Below are 20300 nucleotides of genomic sequence, written 5' to 3'. Positions count from 1 at the left end.
ATGAGAGACATCTGAGACAAGGAGGAAGAGTTTTTGTTTTGTTTTGTTTTGTTTTGTTTTGTTTTGTTTTGTTTTGTTTTGATTTGATTTGATTTGATTTGATTTGATTTGATTTGATTTGATTTGATTTGATTTGATTTGATTTACAGAGGCAGAGGGGTGTTTGGAGAGAGAGGAGCTGGTAATTCTGCACTATGAAGCCTAAAAGCATTAACACGTGAGGATGCAGACAGATTTTCTCCAAGTGATGAAACTGCTCCTGCTTCAAATGATCAGTGACAATAAGAGCTGGCTATATTCATCCAGACCTCAGTAAACAAGAAAATGTTGAGTAATATGTTGAGTTTTGATTGAATTTAATTGTAATAAGGGTATAGGAATTTATTGTGATTCTCGGTGGATTCTAGTATCCCCCTTAAAAGTATATTCCACTTGGAGTAAATAGGAATGGAAGTTGATAGTCGGTATACCTCACTGTGTACATGCCTGCACTGTGCTCAAAATATCATCCTGTTTGAACCACTGAAAGCGTTTGTGTTGTTTTAATATCAGGGTGTGACCTCTGTGTTGATGTTACTAATGGTATCCATTCTGTGCAGTGCCCAAGTGCTAAATGTTTCCTAAACACAACCAGACCTACAGTCAGATTGGGCTCCCCCCTGACAGTAGGCCTAGTGGGTGAATGATGCATAGGTAGTCTTTTCCTATAGCTGTTATACATGCCTGCCCATGTGCCACCTGCAGTTACAAGACGTTTGACTTCCTGACAGAGCCTCTCACTTCCTTCCTCCTTAAAGAGCTCAAACCAAGAACTGACTAAATTTAAGGAAGTTGTCTGATTTGCTATATTGACACTTGACTGAAATCAGCTGTTTGCCACCTTTGAAAACAATCACACCACTTGTTGAAACTTGTTGTAGTTCTTTATTAGTCATTTTAATTACATTTACATGTAAAGGTGATTTGTCATTGAAGGACGTCAGCAGGGTGCCAGGGGAGAGTCCCTGGCTGCACCACATGCTGGATGGAGTGACAGGGTTGTATTTGCAATGACAATGAAAATTAATCTTTGTTTGCTTCAGCTACAAATGCCCCTATCACAGGTGTCAGATTCAGAACCCTGAGCTGAACATCAGTCTGGTGACTTTCCACAGATGAATTAAGATATCTCGGAATATGTAACATGTCTCTTCATCTTCTATGGGGATGTATGTGTGGTTGAATGTGCACAGTGCAGTGGCTAAACATAGGAAACAGTTAAGACTGTTTGATACAATGTGAATGAAATTAAGGTTGAAGCTATATTGAAAATAAAATTCTGTATTAAGATGGACTAGAGTATCCTAAAACAACAACAACAACAACCACGACCACCACGCTAACCAGCCTGCTAACACAGCTTAGTCGGTAGAGCCATACTAGGGATCTGTAGAGCCAGAGACCAAGTATTATAGTTTTGAAGGTATATTCCACCCAAATACTACTTTCTGTCCAAGTAGGCTACTTATAGTACTTTGAAGGTATATTCTGTGCTTTAAAACACAAGTACTTAGACAGAAGTAGTATTTGGATGGAATACCTTTAAAACTATAAGTATTTGGAGAGAAGGTAGTATTTGGGTGGAATATATATCTTCAAAACGATAAGTACTTGAACAGAAAGTAGTATGTGGATAGAACATAATACTTAGTCTCTGGCTCTACAGATGCATAGTATGGCTTAACTAAGAAGTTGGGTAGCTCAGATGGTAGATAACCAGACTTAGAATTTAACAATCTTGCCACTGAGGGTTCAAATCTCACCTGGAGTGAGTGGTTATTTGTTAATGATATGATCTTTGTCCTTTCACTAACAACTGCCAGAGGAAAGAGTGAAAACCACTGAGAAAACCAGTCTTAAGAGGTCTGACCTGGTAGCACAGAACATCAGCTTGCTGCCCAGCAGTGTTGAGCCCTCGTGGCTTTTGAGGTCATGGGTTCGAGTCTCAGTCAGTTTTGAATGGACAGCCAGATGAAAGAGAAGAAAGTGCCCACAGATTAGCTACTTAAGTAATAATGAACGAGTCACTCTTTGGAGTCAACAGCTTTGATATACCTACAAAATAATCATTAACTAATCATTAACTAATGATTAACTACTCTATATTCACAAACTCACATTTAGGCTACTAATCATTAACCATCTATTCAGGAATTGACAACTAATCAGTAACTAATGATTAACTAATATATTCACGAGCTGACATTTAGTAGGCTAGTAAGTAGGCCTAATGATTACTCTACTCAGGAACTTAGATCTACTAATCATTAATGACTACCTACTCATTAACTATGATAGTGATTGACTAATGACAATTATTAATTAGCTACTCATTAACTATTAATGATTAGTTTACTAGTAACTACTACATTATTTGTGTACGTTATTGTAAAGTGTTACCAAAAAATCTAGTAGCCTAAAGTCACCAGACACATTAAAATGGGACTATTATAATGGCGTTATTTGTCCTTGCGGGAACGACGCTGAAGTTGGCATCCGATGGGGAAACTATATTTACTGTCAATGGGGGAAATCTAAATTTTATATCAACTCTATTACCGTAGAAGTATTAGGTCTGAGGTCTCAAACCCATTATAACCCACAGTGGAGCTAACAGCTGTCCAGTGCTCCTGCTCTGCTGATCTTGCCTGCTGAAGAGTTTAGTTTGTCATCATCATCATCACGCCAGACGTGCATGTGAGCAGCAGCGGTAGACAGTCACACGCGGAACTGATCGGGGTCTGGAGGCAGTACTGCACACAATGTCCGGGAGAGATAGGAAGATATGGCCAAACTTCTAAAAGGAGCTAATGTTACAGGAGGCGAGAAAGATTAATATGATACCGGGATGTCTTGGTGAGTAACGTTACTTCGTTCTAGTTCATATAATGTCCCTCATCACTTGACGCTTGGCACACCATGGCTGGCTCCAGCCGCCTGGCGCTTTCTGTCCCAAAATATGTTATAATATTCTCTGCTTTAAAATTCACAAGATGAGCAAGATTTAGATGAGCAAGATTGAGCAAGTTTTCACAGAATAAAGTTTATACAGAATTTCTAGGCTAAATTTACCCAAATCAAAATGTCTGTTTCAGCCCCCCCTCCCATTTATTTATTTAGCCTATTTATTTGTTTGTTTGTTTGTTTATTTATTTATTTATCTATTTAAGATAAATCATCAACTCTTGGCCATGTGAGTGACACGAATGGCAGACGGATGACTCATGGCTATACTCAAACCATGGTCCATCTTTACTGTCATCACTGTGCTGGCGGTACAGTTTTGTACAGGTAAGCTTCAGACTCCTCTGTGGCCAAATACAATAAAGATTCTGACGTTTCATAGGCGTACTGATATTCTGTAGCCTATAGGTTATATAGAGATTACTTTATACATTTATCAGAAGTGGACGTAGATTAAATCAAATTGGTTCATATATGGTATCATACTGTGTATAATATTCCAATAGGCTATATTTTAGCTGCATAATGTGTATGATATCCCTCTAAAATCTATCCTACTATGAGATTAGACCTAGAGATTTACAACCACAAAGTCAGATCTGAAGAATTTCCTTTGCCTCCAGCAAACTTGACAAATCAAGAATTCATAATCAATTTCAGTGGCATCTACCTTCACATGTTAAATAACTAGAAGATAAACCAGCAGACAACATGGAAATGTGTAAGTCATGTTTAAGTCATCACTGACTCACCATGCCTTATTGTCCCTTTCTCAGGTCAGAAGTCATGCGATCTATGGACCAGCACTGGGTCTGTGGCGCAGCGAGGCTCCAGTTTCAAGGTGTACTGCACATTTAACTGCAAGTGCAGCAGGGACAACAGGAATATGTATGTAGGCCCCGATGCAGAGAAGGTCCCCAAACCACAAAAATTTAATTCTACAACGCTGTATCATGAAGTGGTGAACATAACACACGAGACCACCTACAGCTGTCACTGTAAGTGTCGACACAAACTTGACCCGTGTGGAATCGACATCCTCACCTCATGTGAGTGTGGAATCATCTATATTTCTGTTAACCCCTATGTGCATCCTACCCCGCCACAGGCTTTGTTTATACTGTAGTGACTTTATGGATTGGAGATATACAGTATGGGTAACAGTATGTGCCCACTGTAAGTTTAACATGTGCCAAGCCCAGCTCGACTTCCAACTAAAATTCAACTAATGGCCATATCTTACACCCATATCTTACACCCAAGTCTTGTGCAAGGGCAAATCTTTGGTAGTTTCTAGCACTCAAAATCTCAATTTCTTCCATTTAATTACCACTGGGTCACTGAAACACATCCTTTGATGTGCTGACCCAGTGGTCTTTGATGTACTGACCCAGTGGTCTTTGATGTACTGACCCAGTGGTAATTCAAATAAAAAAAGATTTTGAGTGCTAGAAACTACCAAAGATTTGCCCTTGCAGATGGGCATAAGATATGGCCCTAACTCTTTTGTAAACTTTTTAACTTTTGTAAATGTGCCCAACATTTAGTTTGTTCAATAAATTCTGCATTGCAACAGAATGGGAAAATCCATTGGATGTGCAGGATGTTTTGTAGTGTATGGTGCATCCAGATATCAACAACACACAACGCCGTAATCATGTTGGTAAATGGTTGTAACATGTCAAGAATACTTGTTCAAAAGCAGTACAAAGAAGCATATGGTTTGGCTTCCTCTTCTTCACTGTGTGGCTACTGTGTGCAAAGTTTAGACCAAGCTCAAAGCTTAAATAAGTTGCATATGTGACCACAGTGCTGTGGCTGTGCAAGGCAAAGTGTGCCTTAAGGAGTAAAAAGAGCTTGGTTTTTGACACCTAATGTCATGCCTGTACAAAGTGTACGTTGAAACATGCACTTTTACCTTCGCTCAGTTTTATCAGTATGATTATGAAATGTTTTTTGCAAAATGATTGATTGCATGAAAGCAAAGGCAAAGCACATTATGGATTTACACTTAAATGTATTTGTATTAATACCTTTACTCACAGAATAGATACGTTTTTGAGGATAGAATCACCTTTGTATTTGATTTGTATTTTTCAGAAATGGATATCTCGCATTTTAGAATAAAAGTTCATGCACGCTATCTATTACAGCTCAGCCTCAAATGCTTTCAAAACTGTTTGTTTAGTCTGAATATTAGTTTTAAGTTTTAAGTTGTTTCATTCCATTCTTCTTTGCCCTTTAGACCCACCAGATGTTCCCAAAAACATAAACTGCATCCAGAACGTCACAAGTGATGAAAAGAGCGTTGTGGTCTGTACTTGGAATAGAGGAAGGGAAACGACTACTTCAAAGCTGTGGTGAGTTTGAAAGAGAAAGCAAAAACCTTTAGAAGGATCTGATGCGAGGAGTCACAGAAATCAATTTAGATTGAGGTTTTAATTCAGTTTAATATTAAGCAGCCTTTACCCGCTGTCACATGAAACCTGTCCCTCACATGTTTCAGGGTGAGAACTACTTCTGGAAACCACACAGATGGGCCAAATGTCTTCACTCCAGAAAGCAACAGAAGTGATGATGTCAGATTGGTGTCAGTTGATTTCAAAGTGTCCAGCTCTGTGCAGCTGATCTCTGTGTGGGTCAATACCAGCAATCTGCTGGGCGCCGCAGAGTCCAGCACCTTCAACTACACACTGAGTGACATCGGTGAGACAGCAGCACATCACCATTCAGCCTCACTTCCATAAAGGGTGCAATGGCTTGGCCACTTATCAATTTATTTATGGTTTGAGAGAAGCTTGAGAGTTATTGCACAGAAGCTGCACTATTTCTATTGTAATGACTGTTTCAAGATGTTTGCAAGGCATGACATCTTATACATATCTTACACACAATGAGCAAACCTACATAATATCTCTGTATGTATCTCTGTGTCTCTGTTTCGTTTTCCTCTGACACAGTCGGCCTGACAACATTCATATTTAGCACAGGTACCGGCAGGGGTCCCGAGCAGACTGTGACTGGGCCGGATTTTTGAATTAGGTCATTAGGGTCAGAGAAAAAAAGGCAAATTATTGGCCAAAATGGGTGAACACAGGTTCAGCACCATGGAGAGCTCCATTCTTTAGCTACTGATGGAGCACACCTGAGCAGAGTATGAATCAGGGGAGTGGACTATGTGTAAGCCCTCTGGGGAGAGAGAAGACAGGCTGCATGCCAACTCTGTGAGCGAAGCCTATAAATGGCCAGTGCTTGTGTGCTCCAACGGGTATCAATAATAATAATAATCAATTTAATTTGTATAGCACACTTTAAAATACAACGAAATCTCAAGGTGCTTCACAGAGTAAAAAAAACATAGCAATAATAGTAACATAGTAAAAGCACATAAAACAGATCAGCTAAAAACAAGATCAGTTCACATAAAAGCAACATATTAGTATCAGAATTCAGAACTATTATGATTAATATTGTGACTGGACGTTGAAAGCAGCTTTGCAGCTAAATGCTATCTGCTCTTTAGCTACTGTAATATTGTAGTTTATGCTGTTAATTGATCATGCTTTTCTATCCTCCTGAGTGCTGTCCACTGATTGGTGCTGACTGGTTTATGTGGATTGTGAAAAATTCTGCGCTCGAATGCTATCCATTCTTATCCTAGTCTCTCCCCAGACTCAAATACAGTATTACATTGAATCGCTGCGCTATGCATATACTTAAATTAGTCTGTGCCACTTCACAGCCCCTGCCGTTTTGAAGGTGGGTCTAGGGGTCAAAATTGAATGACTGACAGGTTGTAGCACCAATGAGAGACTAATTTTCAAAAGTCATCAGAGTCAGGTTGGGTGGGCGGCTGGACGCACCTTATCGCTAAAGTTGTGACTGATTGGTGCGCCCAGGATTTCGGGTGAACCAATCACTGACCAGGATTCTGACAGCAGTTTGGAGCTGGCAGTGTCCCAGACCCAGAGAGAGATGTGCAGCATGCAGTACCATAGTGTATCAGTATGCTGTTGCCTGTGTTGCTGTGAGCATTGTCCTTTCCATCAGAATCAGAATCACTTTTATTGCCACAGTAGGCTATGCATGTTACATACGAGGAATTTGTCTTAGTGGGTCTGGTCAATATACTGAGATAAAGAAGTATAAAGATAACTAAAAGACAAACACAACGTTGCAAGTGCAATCAAATCAAATTAAATCAAATATATATATACAATATGTACATGAGTGGAGGTGTGTTCCGTGGATATTAAATATGTTACGTAGTCAGAGTTAAATAGGCTTTAAATAGGCAGTGCATTTACATGAATTTACATCTCCTCTGTTCCTACAGTGATGCCAGCGCCGCCTGTTCATGTCCAAGCCGACTGCTCGTCCCGGAGCTGCGAGATCAAGGTGGAACAGTCGCTGAGGACTGAACACCTAGAGATCCAATACAGAACAGAACAACAGGCATGGACGCCCCATCTACATACTGTAAGAAAGCCCTGCCACATACAGCACATACATGCATTATATACACAATGTAGGCCGGACCACTGGCGTTTATTTTCTATGAGTTCTGAAACATCAGGGACTTTCAGCGAAGCCATGCAAGAGATTGCAGAAAGAAACATCAAACCTCTGAAGACATGCAGTCACTGCGAGATCAGACCACAAGCCCCCTGACTGTTGATTCATAGCCAAAGGCAGATTTGACTGAGTTTGACAGTGACTCTTTGTGTGCAGAGGATGGACACACAATATGGTCTTACTAGGTCTCACTTGTAAAAGAGGTTTCAACCTCAATGTGACTTCCTGGTTAAATAAAGGTTAAATAAAAAATAAATTATGGCAACATCTAACATAAGCTGGAATTTGGCCATCTATTCTTTAGTTTGTTTTCCAATGTGACCATAATTGGCACAATATCACAGGTAGACATGTTTTTTCCCCATGTGAATTGGCCTGGAGCTTGAATGAAAAATAAATTCCAATTATACACTGCTCAGTGCTCAGTCATGGCTTCTGTAAAAATGTATATTAGGAGCATAGGTGGAAAACAGATTATATTATCATTGGCAGGGTGTGCCGACGGGTTCAGTACGGGTCCAGTCCATCTCTTCTCTGGAGCCATATATGTTGTACTGCTTCAGAGCCAGAGCCAAATTCAGTACTGGGCTGTGGAGCCAGTGGAGCACAAATATCTCATGGACTCAAGAGGAAGGTAAGCAAACCCAGACAACGTTTATTGTTGTTCTTCGAGACCTTCAGGCATCTGTGAACGAAAGCACTGTCTACACACAGATCTTTATCTCTGTGGTATGTTATCTGCACACACAATATGATACATCAGTACTGCTTCCTTTCCTTTGGGTCTTGCCTAGACAATGATCAGTTCACCTAACCCACTGAAGAAATAGCTTTATTCCAGCAGCCTTTATTCGGAGGAACAAGTCATAGTGACATTGAAAGTTTTTTGCATTGATTCTTGTTGTTTGGTGTGCTTCTGTCCAGAATTCCATGATGATTGTCTGTATTGAGGGTAGGAGAGAAGATGATTGTCTGTATTGAGGGTAGGAGAGAATATGATTGTCTGTATTGAAGGTAGGAGAGAAGGTGATTGTCTGTATTGAAGGTAGGAGAGAAGGTGACTCATCAATACAAGATAAATACATTTACTTATTTTTTTTAATCTTTTTGCATTTTGTAATTTGGTGATAATTGGAACTCTGAGCACTTTGCACTTTTATGCTTGTCTACTGTGTGTGTGTGTGTGTGTGTGTGTGTGTGTGTGTGTGTGTGTGTGCGTGTGTGTGTGTGTGTGTATGTATGTGTGTGTGTGTGTGTGCGTGTGCGTGTGTGTGTGTGTGTGTGTGTGTGTGTGTGTGTGAGTGTGTGCGTGCATGCGTGCATGTCTTTTGTTTGTATACTGTGTGTGTGTGTGTGTGTGTGTGTGTGTGTGTGTGAGTGTGTGTGTGTGTGTGTGAGTGTGTGTGTGTGTGTGTGTGTGTGTGTGTGTGTGTGTGTGTGTGTGTGTGTGTGTGTGTGTGTGTGTGTGTGTGTGCGCGCACGTGTGTGTGTGTGTGTGTGTGTGTGTGTGTGTGTGTGTGTGTGTGTGTGTGCGTGTGTGTGCGTGTGTGAGTGCGTGCCTGCGTGTTTATGTATGTCTCTCTGACCAAATCTACCTACGGTCGGGTACAAATAAATTAACCTTGACCTTGACCTTGAAAGAAGCCCTGCTGTGTTGTATCTGTCAACCATATCAGTGATTAGACACAGCATGTACAGTGTTATCTACCATTCTGACACTGAGATGGTGTTATAGTGCACTGAATGCTTTATAATCAGCGGAGTTTTGGTCTGTAGTAGTTAGACACTGAGCTTGAGAGATGCCTGGGAAAGCATCACAGCCTACTTCATCATGCATCGTACAGATGGTGCAAAGATATGCATCTCTCCCAAAGAGGTGCATCTCTGCAGATATGCATCGCTTCCTGCACCTATGTAATGATGTCATGATATAGGTTTAGTAAGAATAGGGGAGGCACGCACATCCAAAACGGTTATGGTGGGTGCTGGATCAAACAAAGAGCTACTTACAAGAGAAAATAATGGATCTGCACACCACTGGGGCTCCCGTGTAGTATTTTAATTTTATTTTTTATCATGTGTGACGTTTCGAGCCGGTCGGCTCTTCTTCAGACGCTTTCTGACTTATGATATAACAGTGAGCAGTCACTGAAAGAATGTGCGCAGAGATAGGGCTGTACCATTTTGAAAAAATATCGAATTGCGATTATTATTATTATTATTATATTTTATTATTTTTTTGCTGCATTCTTGCCTTTATTGGGTAGGACAGTAGATAGACAGGAAAGGTGGGGAGAGAGAGGGGATGATATGTGGCAAAGGACCACGGGTCAGATTCGAAAATGTCCACGCTAAGAAATGGTATGCGTTCTACCAGGTAAGCCACCGGAACGCCCAGAATTGCGATTGTTTTGACTGATTTTGCAATTGCGTTATGATTTGATATGATATATTTGAATTATGATCATTTGTACATAATTCTCATTTTATGTTATTTTATTTTTAGATTTGGGGTGGGGGGTATTTTGCCTTTAATTGACAGGACAGTATAGGCAGAGGTGGGAGGTCCTCTGTTTGGTTCACCAGGTGAGCCTGACCGTGGCGCCCCAGAAGTGCAGTATTTTGCGTGAAAGTATAAAGTCTCACACAATGGGAATACTCAAATAAAGTGCCAGCCAGTACCTGAAACTTCTCATCATTGTTTTGTCAGTCAGTCTTGTAACTGGCAGCTTGGAGATGTGGCGACAGTTGAAAACAGTGTTAAGATTTTTACTGTTGTTTTCCTTCTGTCCTTCATGGAAACACTATATGGTGACCTGACCTTTTCCATTGTGTCATCAAACGTCTGCCATACATCCATCTGTCCCTACTGTGGCCTCTGTGTCTGCGTTGTGTTGGTGTTAAAAGCAGAAAATCAAAAAAGTTCCCCACCCCCTTCCTGTATCAGATGCTGTGCACATCAAACTGTCAATTCGTCCAGGATTTAATATTCAGTAATTTGTTCTAATAATTAACATGAGAAGATAGTGCTAAATAACAGGACATGACATTTGTCCTCGTTGACATGGCAACCATGCTACAACAAGATGCACTGACAAACCATTTATCTTTGCTGGAGTGTGGTTCTTGCTCAGTTTGAAGGGATCTAACTCAGGTATCTGTCAGATGTCATTATGTACAAACTAATACAGAAAGTATGAGTTTTCTTGGAATCATTAGTCACAGCTGTCCAAGGCTCAAGCTTTCGGAGGAAAATGTAATGGAGCCGCAAAGTGGATGTCTGTCACAAACACAGAGCATAACATCAGTGATTAGCACAATGGATTCTGAATAATGACCTAAAGGAAAAGTGCTGTCAGTACTATGTTGTATCATTCACTCAAACATATTAAGCCTGGGCATCCGGGTAGTGTAGCGGTAGATTCCCTGCCTACCAACACGAGGGTCACAGGTTCGCACGCACGTGTTACCTCCGGCTTGGTCGGGCTCCGTCCATACCATTGACATTCATACAGGCACGATTGGCTGAGTCTGCGGGTGGGAAGCCGGAATGAGGGTATGTGTCCTGGTCGCTGCACTAGTGCCTCCTCTGGTCGGTTGGGGCGCCTGTTCGGGGGGGAAGGGAACCGGTGGGAATAGGGTGTTCCTCCCATGTGCTATGTCCTGCCAGCGAAGCTCCCCGCTGTCGGGTGAAAAAGAAGCGGCTGGCAACTGCACATGTATCGGAGGAAGCATGTGTGTGTCTACGGCCCTCCCCAGATCGGCAGAGGGGGAGGGGCAGCGACGGGGGCAGCAGGGGGAATTGGCCAAGTACAATTGGGGAGAAAATGGGAGGGGAAATCAGAAATAAATAAATAAATAAAAAATATTAAGCCTGTCACACATGATGTCAATATAAGCAACCAATGACAGAGTGCTACTGTTTTACAGCCCCTGACAAAGAGCTGGATGTGTGGTTTGCTGAAATCTCTGAATTAAATTCCATGATGGTTTACTGGAAGGTAAGCTTTTCAAATGTATACCGTAGTATACACACAAGTCTGAGGAAAGAGCACATAGCCTACGTGAGCATTGGCCTGTAATGAAAATTATGAATGATGGTGTGAAGGATAATAACACCAGACACACACACACACACACACACACACACACACACACACACACACACACACACACACACACACACACACACACACACACACACACACACACACACACACACACACACACCACACACACACACACACACACACACACACACACACACACAGAGAGAGTGTGTAGTCTTTTCACCATAGTTACACCTTCTGATCTGGTTTCTACAGCAGCTTCTTCTGTTGTAATACTTGTGCAGAGTAAAGGTCAAACCCCTTGACAGAGGCAGTGACACCCCACTCAAACACACACGTACACACCACCGCACACACTCACACTCATCTAATGTCACATTAAAACTGTGAAAGATAACTGAAACTGTAGGCCAGCCACCACAGTTTCAGTTTACTAGAAACAGTGGAGCTGAACAGAAATGATGGGTCTTGCAGTGTGTACATGTGTGAGCATGCTGTGAGAGAAATCCCAGGCCCAGGTAAATCCTCCTTGCAGTCTGCACATACTGTAGGAGTTAGCTCAGATTCTGTCTCCTTTACTGATCAAGAGCAAAGGATTGTCTCAGATGTCTAACATAGTAAAAAGGTGGTGGACTTACTAACACAGAATGCTTGTCTGACTGCAGAAGCTGAACGATTCCAACGCCAGAGGGAAGATTATAGAGTACAGGGTCAACTTCCAGACAGGATTCTACAACATCAGTAACATCAGCGCCAGCACCCGTTATTCTCAAAAAATACAATCCTGCGCCAACTGTACAGTGTCTCTATTTGCTCGCAACTCCAAAGGCCTGTCCCCTCCTGCTACAGTTCCCTCCAATCACAAAACAGGTATTTGCATTTACTCCGTTTAGCTGAGCATCTCGCCTCACTTGGTTCTACACAAAGAAATATGTATCTCTGTGTTATTCTATGATAAATCAGCAATGTTTCCTTTTGTTTGGGTCTTGCAAAGATAATTGTCAGTGTATTGCTGACTGTCTGACATAAGCATTACGTTGTACATTGTATGTTATGCTTGGACTGAGATGATGATGTACTGCACTGATACTCTTGTGTGTTGGATTACACAATGGATTACACGGTTCCATCTGCCTTCAGGATAGTTCTGAGGTACTAAGCTTCAAAGTTTTCGGGCTCCATTTGAGTAATAATGAGTTAAAAATCATTATTACAAAAACACCACACAGATGTTAAATGGGGCTCATAGATATTGTATTGGGGATCATAGATATGTGTCTAACTCAGTTTTGACACACAAACACAAAAGTCCCATACAGTAGATACTGTATATACATGTAGTCCTATATAGAACCATATAATTCCACGTGTTAGACAGATGAATGCATTTTTATTGCATTATTGTTTCCTTCTAGCTTCATCCATGATCATATCTTGTAATTGTATGCATATAATTCTCTGATGAGGTAAGGTAAGAAGATAAAGTACTAAAAAAAAGTATGTAAGAAGATTAATAAAATATCCTCCTCTCTCCACCCTTCCTCAGCCCTGCCCCCTCAGTATGTGCATGTGACAGCAGGCGACCGCAATGTCACCATCTCCTGGAGGAAGCCTGAAAATACATTGCTGCCCACTGCAAATCTGGTGGAGTGGTACCCAGAGGGCCAGAAGCTGGACAAGCTGCAGTGGGTCAGACTGGGTAGAGATGAGAACCATGCAGTCATTACAGGTACTTTATAAGGAGAGATAATAGATACAGATGGAAAAAAGACAAGCAGGGTACATTCTTATATTGTCAGTGATCCAAATCTAAAGCCCTGATTTTGTATTTTATTCAACATATCATAATGTTTTTTTTTCATTGGGGTTTTTGGTAGCCTACAAAACACAGACCAACTCCAATAATACACCAACAATACATTTCCTCCAATACAAAACACATAAAATATTGGAATAGTGTATGAATCTCCAAATATATAAATGACCAAAAAGATAATAAAAAACCACATGTTTATGATGGCCTTTACTACTGTATGTACCAGGGCATATTGCATAAAACCTGCCTACATTCCCCCTCAATGAGAACATATTTTTTTCTAACTGAAGATGCTTTGCTTGTTTCCAGTTAAGCAATATGAAATGTTAAACATGTTTTACATATTTGGATCTCCACTGCCAACTCTCTCCCCCTACCTGAATCTCTATGTTTTCTCCGTTCATCCAAAACCTTTACTGCTACGTACTGCCCTTCTCCTGGGCTTCCTCTCTGGATTCCCTCTGCAGACATGGAGCCATATGAGTGCTATGAGGGAGCGGTGTTTAGCTTGTATGAGCGCTCCGTGGGCCGGGCCAGGTTCAGGAGTGTCAGCAGCACTGTGGAGTCAGGTAAGAGTCACTGTCTGTGTGACTGATGTGGGAATTATTTCAGTCTTCATTTAATTGTTATTAAATTGGTTAATACTTTAGATTAGGGAACACATTACCAAAGGGTTTTCCTCAATAGTTTAATAATTTCCTTCAATAAGATGTGATACTAGCACCTTATAAACTCCAAACTGAGCAAAGCATACTAAGAGCCGGATTAATGTGCAACAACTTCCTTACTGACTGATTTAAGCACTAATTGAGGCTATTGAGGGGAAACTTAAAGTTAATGTGTTATGATTGATTGATTGATTGATTGATTGATTGATTGATTGATTGATTGATTGATTGATTGATTGATTGATTGATTGATTGAGTGTCATGCTCAAGACACTATATAATGTTATACTTGTAGAAAACAATAGTGCAAAATAAGGTGCTAATAAGTCGTTTGGAATTACTAATAATGGGTCACCAATACACTACTAATATGCATAGACACTGCATGAAATAGGCCACGCCCATCACGGGGGAAATCGCTCCATTCGCTCCCATAGACCAGCGTCATTTTCCTTGAATTAAACATAGCTAAAAGCTGTTGTGTAGTGGGCTGTGCAGACAACAAATGTAAAAAGAATTGACGAGAAGAAAAATGTGGATCTAGCTGTCAAGGAAGTAAGTTGGAGTGTTCATCTTCCGTATATACGATCTTTTTGTGCAACACGCAACCATGCACGTGACGCAATTTCTTTTTCGGATGATGGCGAAGGCTGGAGGCACCCTCTCTGCCTGTGATTGGCCTAGCATCAAACGTTCATCCAATCACATTCGCTTGGCTATCCTGCGTCTCTTTCTACAGTCTGTGGTCAGACAGACAGCAGTTTCGCTTGCTAGCATGCATGAAAGACGCCACCGTGTGTTTATGTTTTTGATATAGTCTGGTCTCTGGTTTATAATGCGGCCGCTACTCTTGGCAGTGCACGTATGTAGCCTACAGACAAATAAAAAAGAAAAGATAAAAGATTAATGAGAATTGATCAAGGGTTATATAAAAACAGTGTCAATGCCCATTTACTCATTCTAACACAAGAGTGACATGTATTTGAATTTAAATGTGTATCAGTAGGCTATGTGGTGTTTGCCCAGCCCTTCATTGGGAAATGCAGCTTTATGGAGTGGGATCACGGGGGGTGGTCAGAAACTTTGATGAGATTGACAGTAAGTAAACATTGTTTTAGATACATGGTGTAGTTGTGGAAAAGTGTGTGTGAGTTTGGAAGAGGAGTGCACCACTAGGTGGAGACATGCATCCATAGCAGTGTTGATTTCGTAGACGAAAACTATGAGGAAAAATGTTAGTCAACTACCTATTTTCACTGGTGAAAACTAGACTAAAAATGTTAGGGAGGGACGAATTGGGAAGAGATCCTATCAGAAGAGAAGAAGTTAACCATCTGTGTCTGTATTGCACATTCAAACCTTAAAACAATTCCAGAATAACAGATTAATATATCTTTACAATAAATTTGGAAATTCTAATGAATAGTTACGGTTTTCTTTGACTAAGATGAGATGAAAATACTTAGACACTTAGTTGATGAAAACTTGACTAAATAAAATCAGGATGAGGTTGACTAAATGTGATAAGAGCTTAAGAGAACGTGGATTATAGCTCACTCAGATAAGCATGTCAATGTTGTGTGATATGCAAAGGTTGTTGGTTCAATCCCACCCTCTGGCAATTTCTTAAGAAGTACTCACATTATAAGCTGCAGCAGTGATCCTTCTTTATCATCACCAGTAGTTTGAACACTCATAGAAATAAGCTGATGAAGGAGACTAGTCAGTCCCTGGCTCTAGCTCAACTCACTGGTACAAATCTCACCTGTCTCACTCTTTATGCTCTGTGTTATTGTCAGTGTGAATACAGTGTGTAGAAATCAGAGGCTTTACTGCCAACAGCTCATAGCTCAGTCAGCTGAGTGGCTGTGTCATTGTCTTTGTCTGACAGGTAGACTGTTGGTTAGATTCCCGATGGAGGAGACATATTACAGCACAGCTCTGTCTTTAACTTCACCAGCATAGCGCAACATAGCGCCTCCTACAGATCCACAGAAATGGACACTGTGGACAGACTGCAAAGAGATCCAGACATGTCATATACTGAGTCTAGAGCAGTTTTTCAAAAGGTTATTTTTACACCTCGTGGCAGCCAGGCATGGGCAGACATTCAGCTTTGTGTGGTTTTCTGTCTCATAACCCTCAGCTCATGTCTCTGCAGAGGTCAGGGGGGGAGAACAGCCCCCCCCCCTTGGCTCCAGGTAGTGTCAGCGGAGTGGGAATCAAACCCACAACCTCTGGCCCCAGTGTCTCTGTGTGTATTATACCTTCACACCACCAGCTGCCCTTCACACTCACAGCTCTTCTCCGGGCGCTCTTGTCTCTTCCCTCTGCCTGTCACCATTCAAAACTGACTGAGGCTCGAACCCACGACCGCAAAAGTGGCTGAGGTCTCAATATTGCCGGGCAGAAAGCCTACTCTCTGTGCCACCAAGTCAGACTGATTGAGTGAGGTTTTCTCAGGGGTTTAAATTACTCTTTCCTCTGGCTGTCGACATTCAAAACTGACTGAGGATCGAACCCACAACCTCAAAAGTCACTGAGGCTCAAACGCACAAGCTCCAAAGTGCTAGACAGCAATCCAACTCTCTGAGGTAGTGGGTCATTGTGATTAAGACTAGAAGATTAAAGTATGAATAGTATTTGAATTATATTAATATGACGTGAGTTTCTATTCGCCTTGCACAGAAAACCTTTTACTTTTATACTTGAGTGCATTTCAGAATCTGTACTTTTTTCCTTTTACTTGAGTAATTAAGTTGAATCAGTACTTCTGTTTACCAGTCTTTTTTTTACACAAATACCGGTAACTGTACTTCTACTTAATCAGAGCAACAATGTGATTATATTTGGAATGACAAGAAAAAATTACATGTCTGTGCAATAGGCTAAGTAGGCCTAAATAACTCAGATATAGGGTTTGCAATTGTAACATATTCCATATAATGAAGTATCTCATGCTTGTTGATTTAATGATTGTTTTGCACCTGCTGCTCACGTTTGACATAGGTCTGGCTCGCCTGGAAAGAAGGTGGGAGCAGCCGAGTACAGTCAGCCAATCAGAGGCAGAGAGGGGCGGGTCATGCCTTCGCCATCATGGGGGGAAAAATATCGCGCACGCGACATAGGAGAACGCCAGGATTGGAGGGGGGTTTCTGTTTTCCCCCATTTTGGGCGTGGTTTCTGAATGATGATGCGCGCAGTGTCTCTATATTAAAAAATAACTTATTCATAGTTAATATAGATTTTTTTAACATATAATTTTTGTTTTTAGTGTTCTTATGTGTTTTCTTGTGTCCTTTTTTTATTTTGTGTATGTGTCATCTATGGACTATGCATCTGGCAATAAAAGTTGAATATGTATTCCTTAATGTGGTTTGTAGCCCCGACAGGGGGTCCCTCTGTCGAGTGCAGGGTTGAGGGAGACAAAGTGATGGTGAGCTGGACTGAGCTTCCCAGAGAACAACGCGGAGGATGTGTCAGAAATTACACCATCTACATAGAAAACAAAGCAAACTGTGAGTACAGTTATACCATCCAGGAACGCTTACTAGAATATAACAACAGGCTTTGATTGGAACACCTTGTACACCAAAAAACCCTTTGTTTATAGGCTGGCCTTCTGATTAAAAAAAAAGTGGCTGCATGGGTCTCTTCTTTTTATTTTGTTATGATTTGTGTGTACTGTGTATACTGTATGATTGTATGTGTACTGTACATGTGTGTACAGTATCCTTTTTATCATAAGGTTTGGATTTTTGTATTTATTTTTTACTTTTTACTTTAAATATGTGTATAATTTTTTCTTTTATTAAGGCCTTTGTAAATAGTATGTTTTAAACAGTTGTTATATGAAGAAGGTTTTGCATCAAATTTATGATTTATGTTTTTGTAATATGTGCTCCTGGGATCGGTCGATTATGGGTCAGATGAGTTAATTTGCTAATAGTAGTAGGCTACTGTTAATGGCTTCTCTACTGTGTTTGTGACTTTGTATTCTAGGTTATACATCAGCGTCAGACAGGATGTGGATCATCAAGCTGCCTCCATCCTCCTCCCACTACAGCCTGTGGATGACTGCATGGACTGCTAAAGGAGAAGGCCCTGCTGGGACAATGGTCAAGTTCATCATCACCCGTAAGCAGCTTCCAAGGATACTTCAATGTCAGATGAAATTAGCATTGTTAAATGTGTTCCATAGCAACTGCTGAGCAAGCTAGATGTAGTGCGCGAAATACAATAAACATACGGAGAGGCCAACTTTTTCCTTTGATGATCTAGCAGGATTTGACAGAATATGGGGCAAAGCTGCTTGTTGTTTTTCTGGCATTTCTTTTGACTGCCTGAACTATCACAAATACTATAGAACACCAAAGAAATGTAGAAATGCTTCATTCTGACGTCTTGTCCCCGTTTGTTTACTGTCACTTTTTCAGAGGAGAGCCATGTGTTCCGAGTCCTGTTGGCACTCATGGTGGTCGGGGTGGTGGCTGTGGTTCTGCTGTGTCTGTACCAGTGTTCAGGAATACAGAAGAGGTAATAGATTATCCATCTTGTCTTTATACTCATAACGTCTCTCTTCATATCAAAAGAAAACTGTAAAAAAAAAAGTTTCACAATGACTGCTGTAACTGTCATTTCAGTTAAATCAAGAAATCAGTTGCTGGATAAAACATGTTGCCACAAAATATCGGTATGCCTCTGGTTTCCCCCTATAGGTTCTGCATGCTCTTCCATTGCCTCATGCTCAATGACATCCCAGATCCTGCCAACAGCAGATGGGCAAGGGAATGTGCCAAAGAGAAGGTATTTACATATCTGTGAATGAACTCAAATTTATGAATCATATCTTTTACATCACTATCAAGCAGGGTTGGGGTCAATCCATGAATGAACCTCATCAGTTCCGATACAAGTGAGGAATCGATTGGGGAAATGGAAGAAGGGGGGGTGAAAGGGGTGTGCATAAAAATAATACATAAATTATGATTAAATGCATAATGATTTGTTGATTTGTCTTTTATTTGATTCATAATGTTTGCTTTATGTTTCAAGAGTCAAGACAACCTCTCTCAGAAGTGGAATTTCATGGAATTCAGTTCAGTTCCTTGTCATTCGAATTCAATCCCAGTTCTGTTTCCTTAAAGCTGGGTGGCGTTCCAATTCCATTTCCAATCCAGGAAACTGAAATGTTCACCATGCATTCATGAATGTCTCTGACCCTGCTATCAAGCTCTTTTATCAAGCCTGTATCTCCTTTCCAACAGGGCAGAATGGGGATGGACATGCAGCTCCAGCTGAGCGACTCCAGTGTAACAGAGGAGGAGGACGATCCGATGGTGGTGGATATTGAGGAGGTTCATGAGGAGAGCAGGAACGACTCGGCCCCTGCCTCCGGCCCTCAGACGCAGACGGCCCCGCCCCTCTACCCCCACACCTCGTACATCAAGAGCTTCTCCCACGACTCGGACAGCTCCGAGCAGACGCACTCCACTCAGGACACAAACACAGGTGTGGACTACATCTCATCGCACGCGCCAGGGGACGGAATAGAGGATGAGGAGGAAGAGGAAGAGGAGGAGGATGAGCGAGAAGAATGTATGGAGGGGCTGGGTTTCTTACCCTGCCGTAACACCTTCATGGACCCTCTGTTGTTTGGGGGGAAGTTGACCCTGGACGCTGTCAAGATCGACTGCAGTAGCTTCTTTGAGAACGGTTAGTCGGACCCCAGGGGCATGTCTCAGGGGAGGCACTGGCCACCACTGAAATCTCATTGGCCACCCCAAAATCCTGAATTATGACTGACTGATGGCCATGTTAGAGGTCGGGACCATCAAGCCAGTTAATTTCTTTTTCCAAAACTACGCTCCTCGAAGGGCCACGTGTGTGTGTGTGTGTGTGTGTGTGTGTGTGTGTGTGTGTGTGTGTGGTGGGGGGGGGGGGGGGGGGGGGGGAGGGGGGGGGGCATTTAAATTCAGAGATTAATCTCAGATGTCTGAGAATAAAGTCAGAATTCCGAGTTTAGTCAGAATTCTGACCTGGGACCTGTCTACATCCTTCCTAGTCTCGCTGGCCAGCCTCCTCTCCCTTGGACGGAAGGGAGAGGAGGCTTCGCCAGCGAGACTACGTCCTTCCTAAATAAATGCCACAGATCAGTGCCACTGAGTC

General features: G+C 41.6%; 1 protein-coding gene across 1 annotated transcript; it reads left to right on the top strand.

The window, feature by feature from the left end:
- Positions 1 to 2774: 2774 nt before the first annotated feature.
- Positions 2775 to 20039, top strand: il12rb2 (interleukin 12 receptor, beta 2a). The gene is made up of 16 exons (XM_083647055.1): positions 2775 to 2895; positions 3210 to 3330; positions 3780 to 4052; positions 5249 to 5363; positions 5510 to 5709; positions 7340 to 7482; positions 8071 to 8212; positions 11509 to 11579; positions 12314 to 12518; positions 13195 to 13377; positions 13932 to 14033; positions 17516 to 17650; positions 18135 to 18269; positions 18569 to 18668; positions 18851 to 18938; positions 19400 to 20039. Exons 2-16 carry the CDS (start codon positions 3264 to 3266, stop codon positions 19850 to 19852), a joined length of 2412 nt encoding a protein of 803 aa, XP_083503181.1. The 5' UTR covers positions 2775 to 2895; positions 3210 to 3263; the 3' UTR covers positions 19853 to 20039.
- The last annotated feature ends 261 nt before the right edge of the window (positions 20040 to 20300 follow it).

The sequence above is a fragment of the Poromitra crassiceps genome, assembly GCF_964638095.1.
Source record: "Poromitra crassiceps genome assembly, chromosome: 12".
Classification (NCBI taxonomy): domain Eukaryota; kingdom Metazoa; phylum Chordata; class Actinopteri; order Beryciformes; family Melamphaidae; genus Poromitra; species Poromitra crassiceps.
Note: the sequence above shows the minus strand (reverse complement) of the source record. Positions and strands in the feature narration are given on the sequence as shown.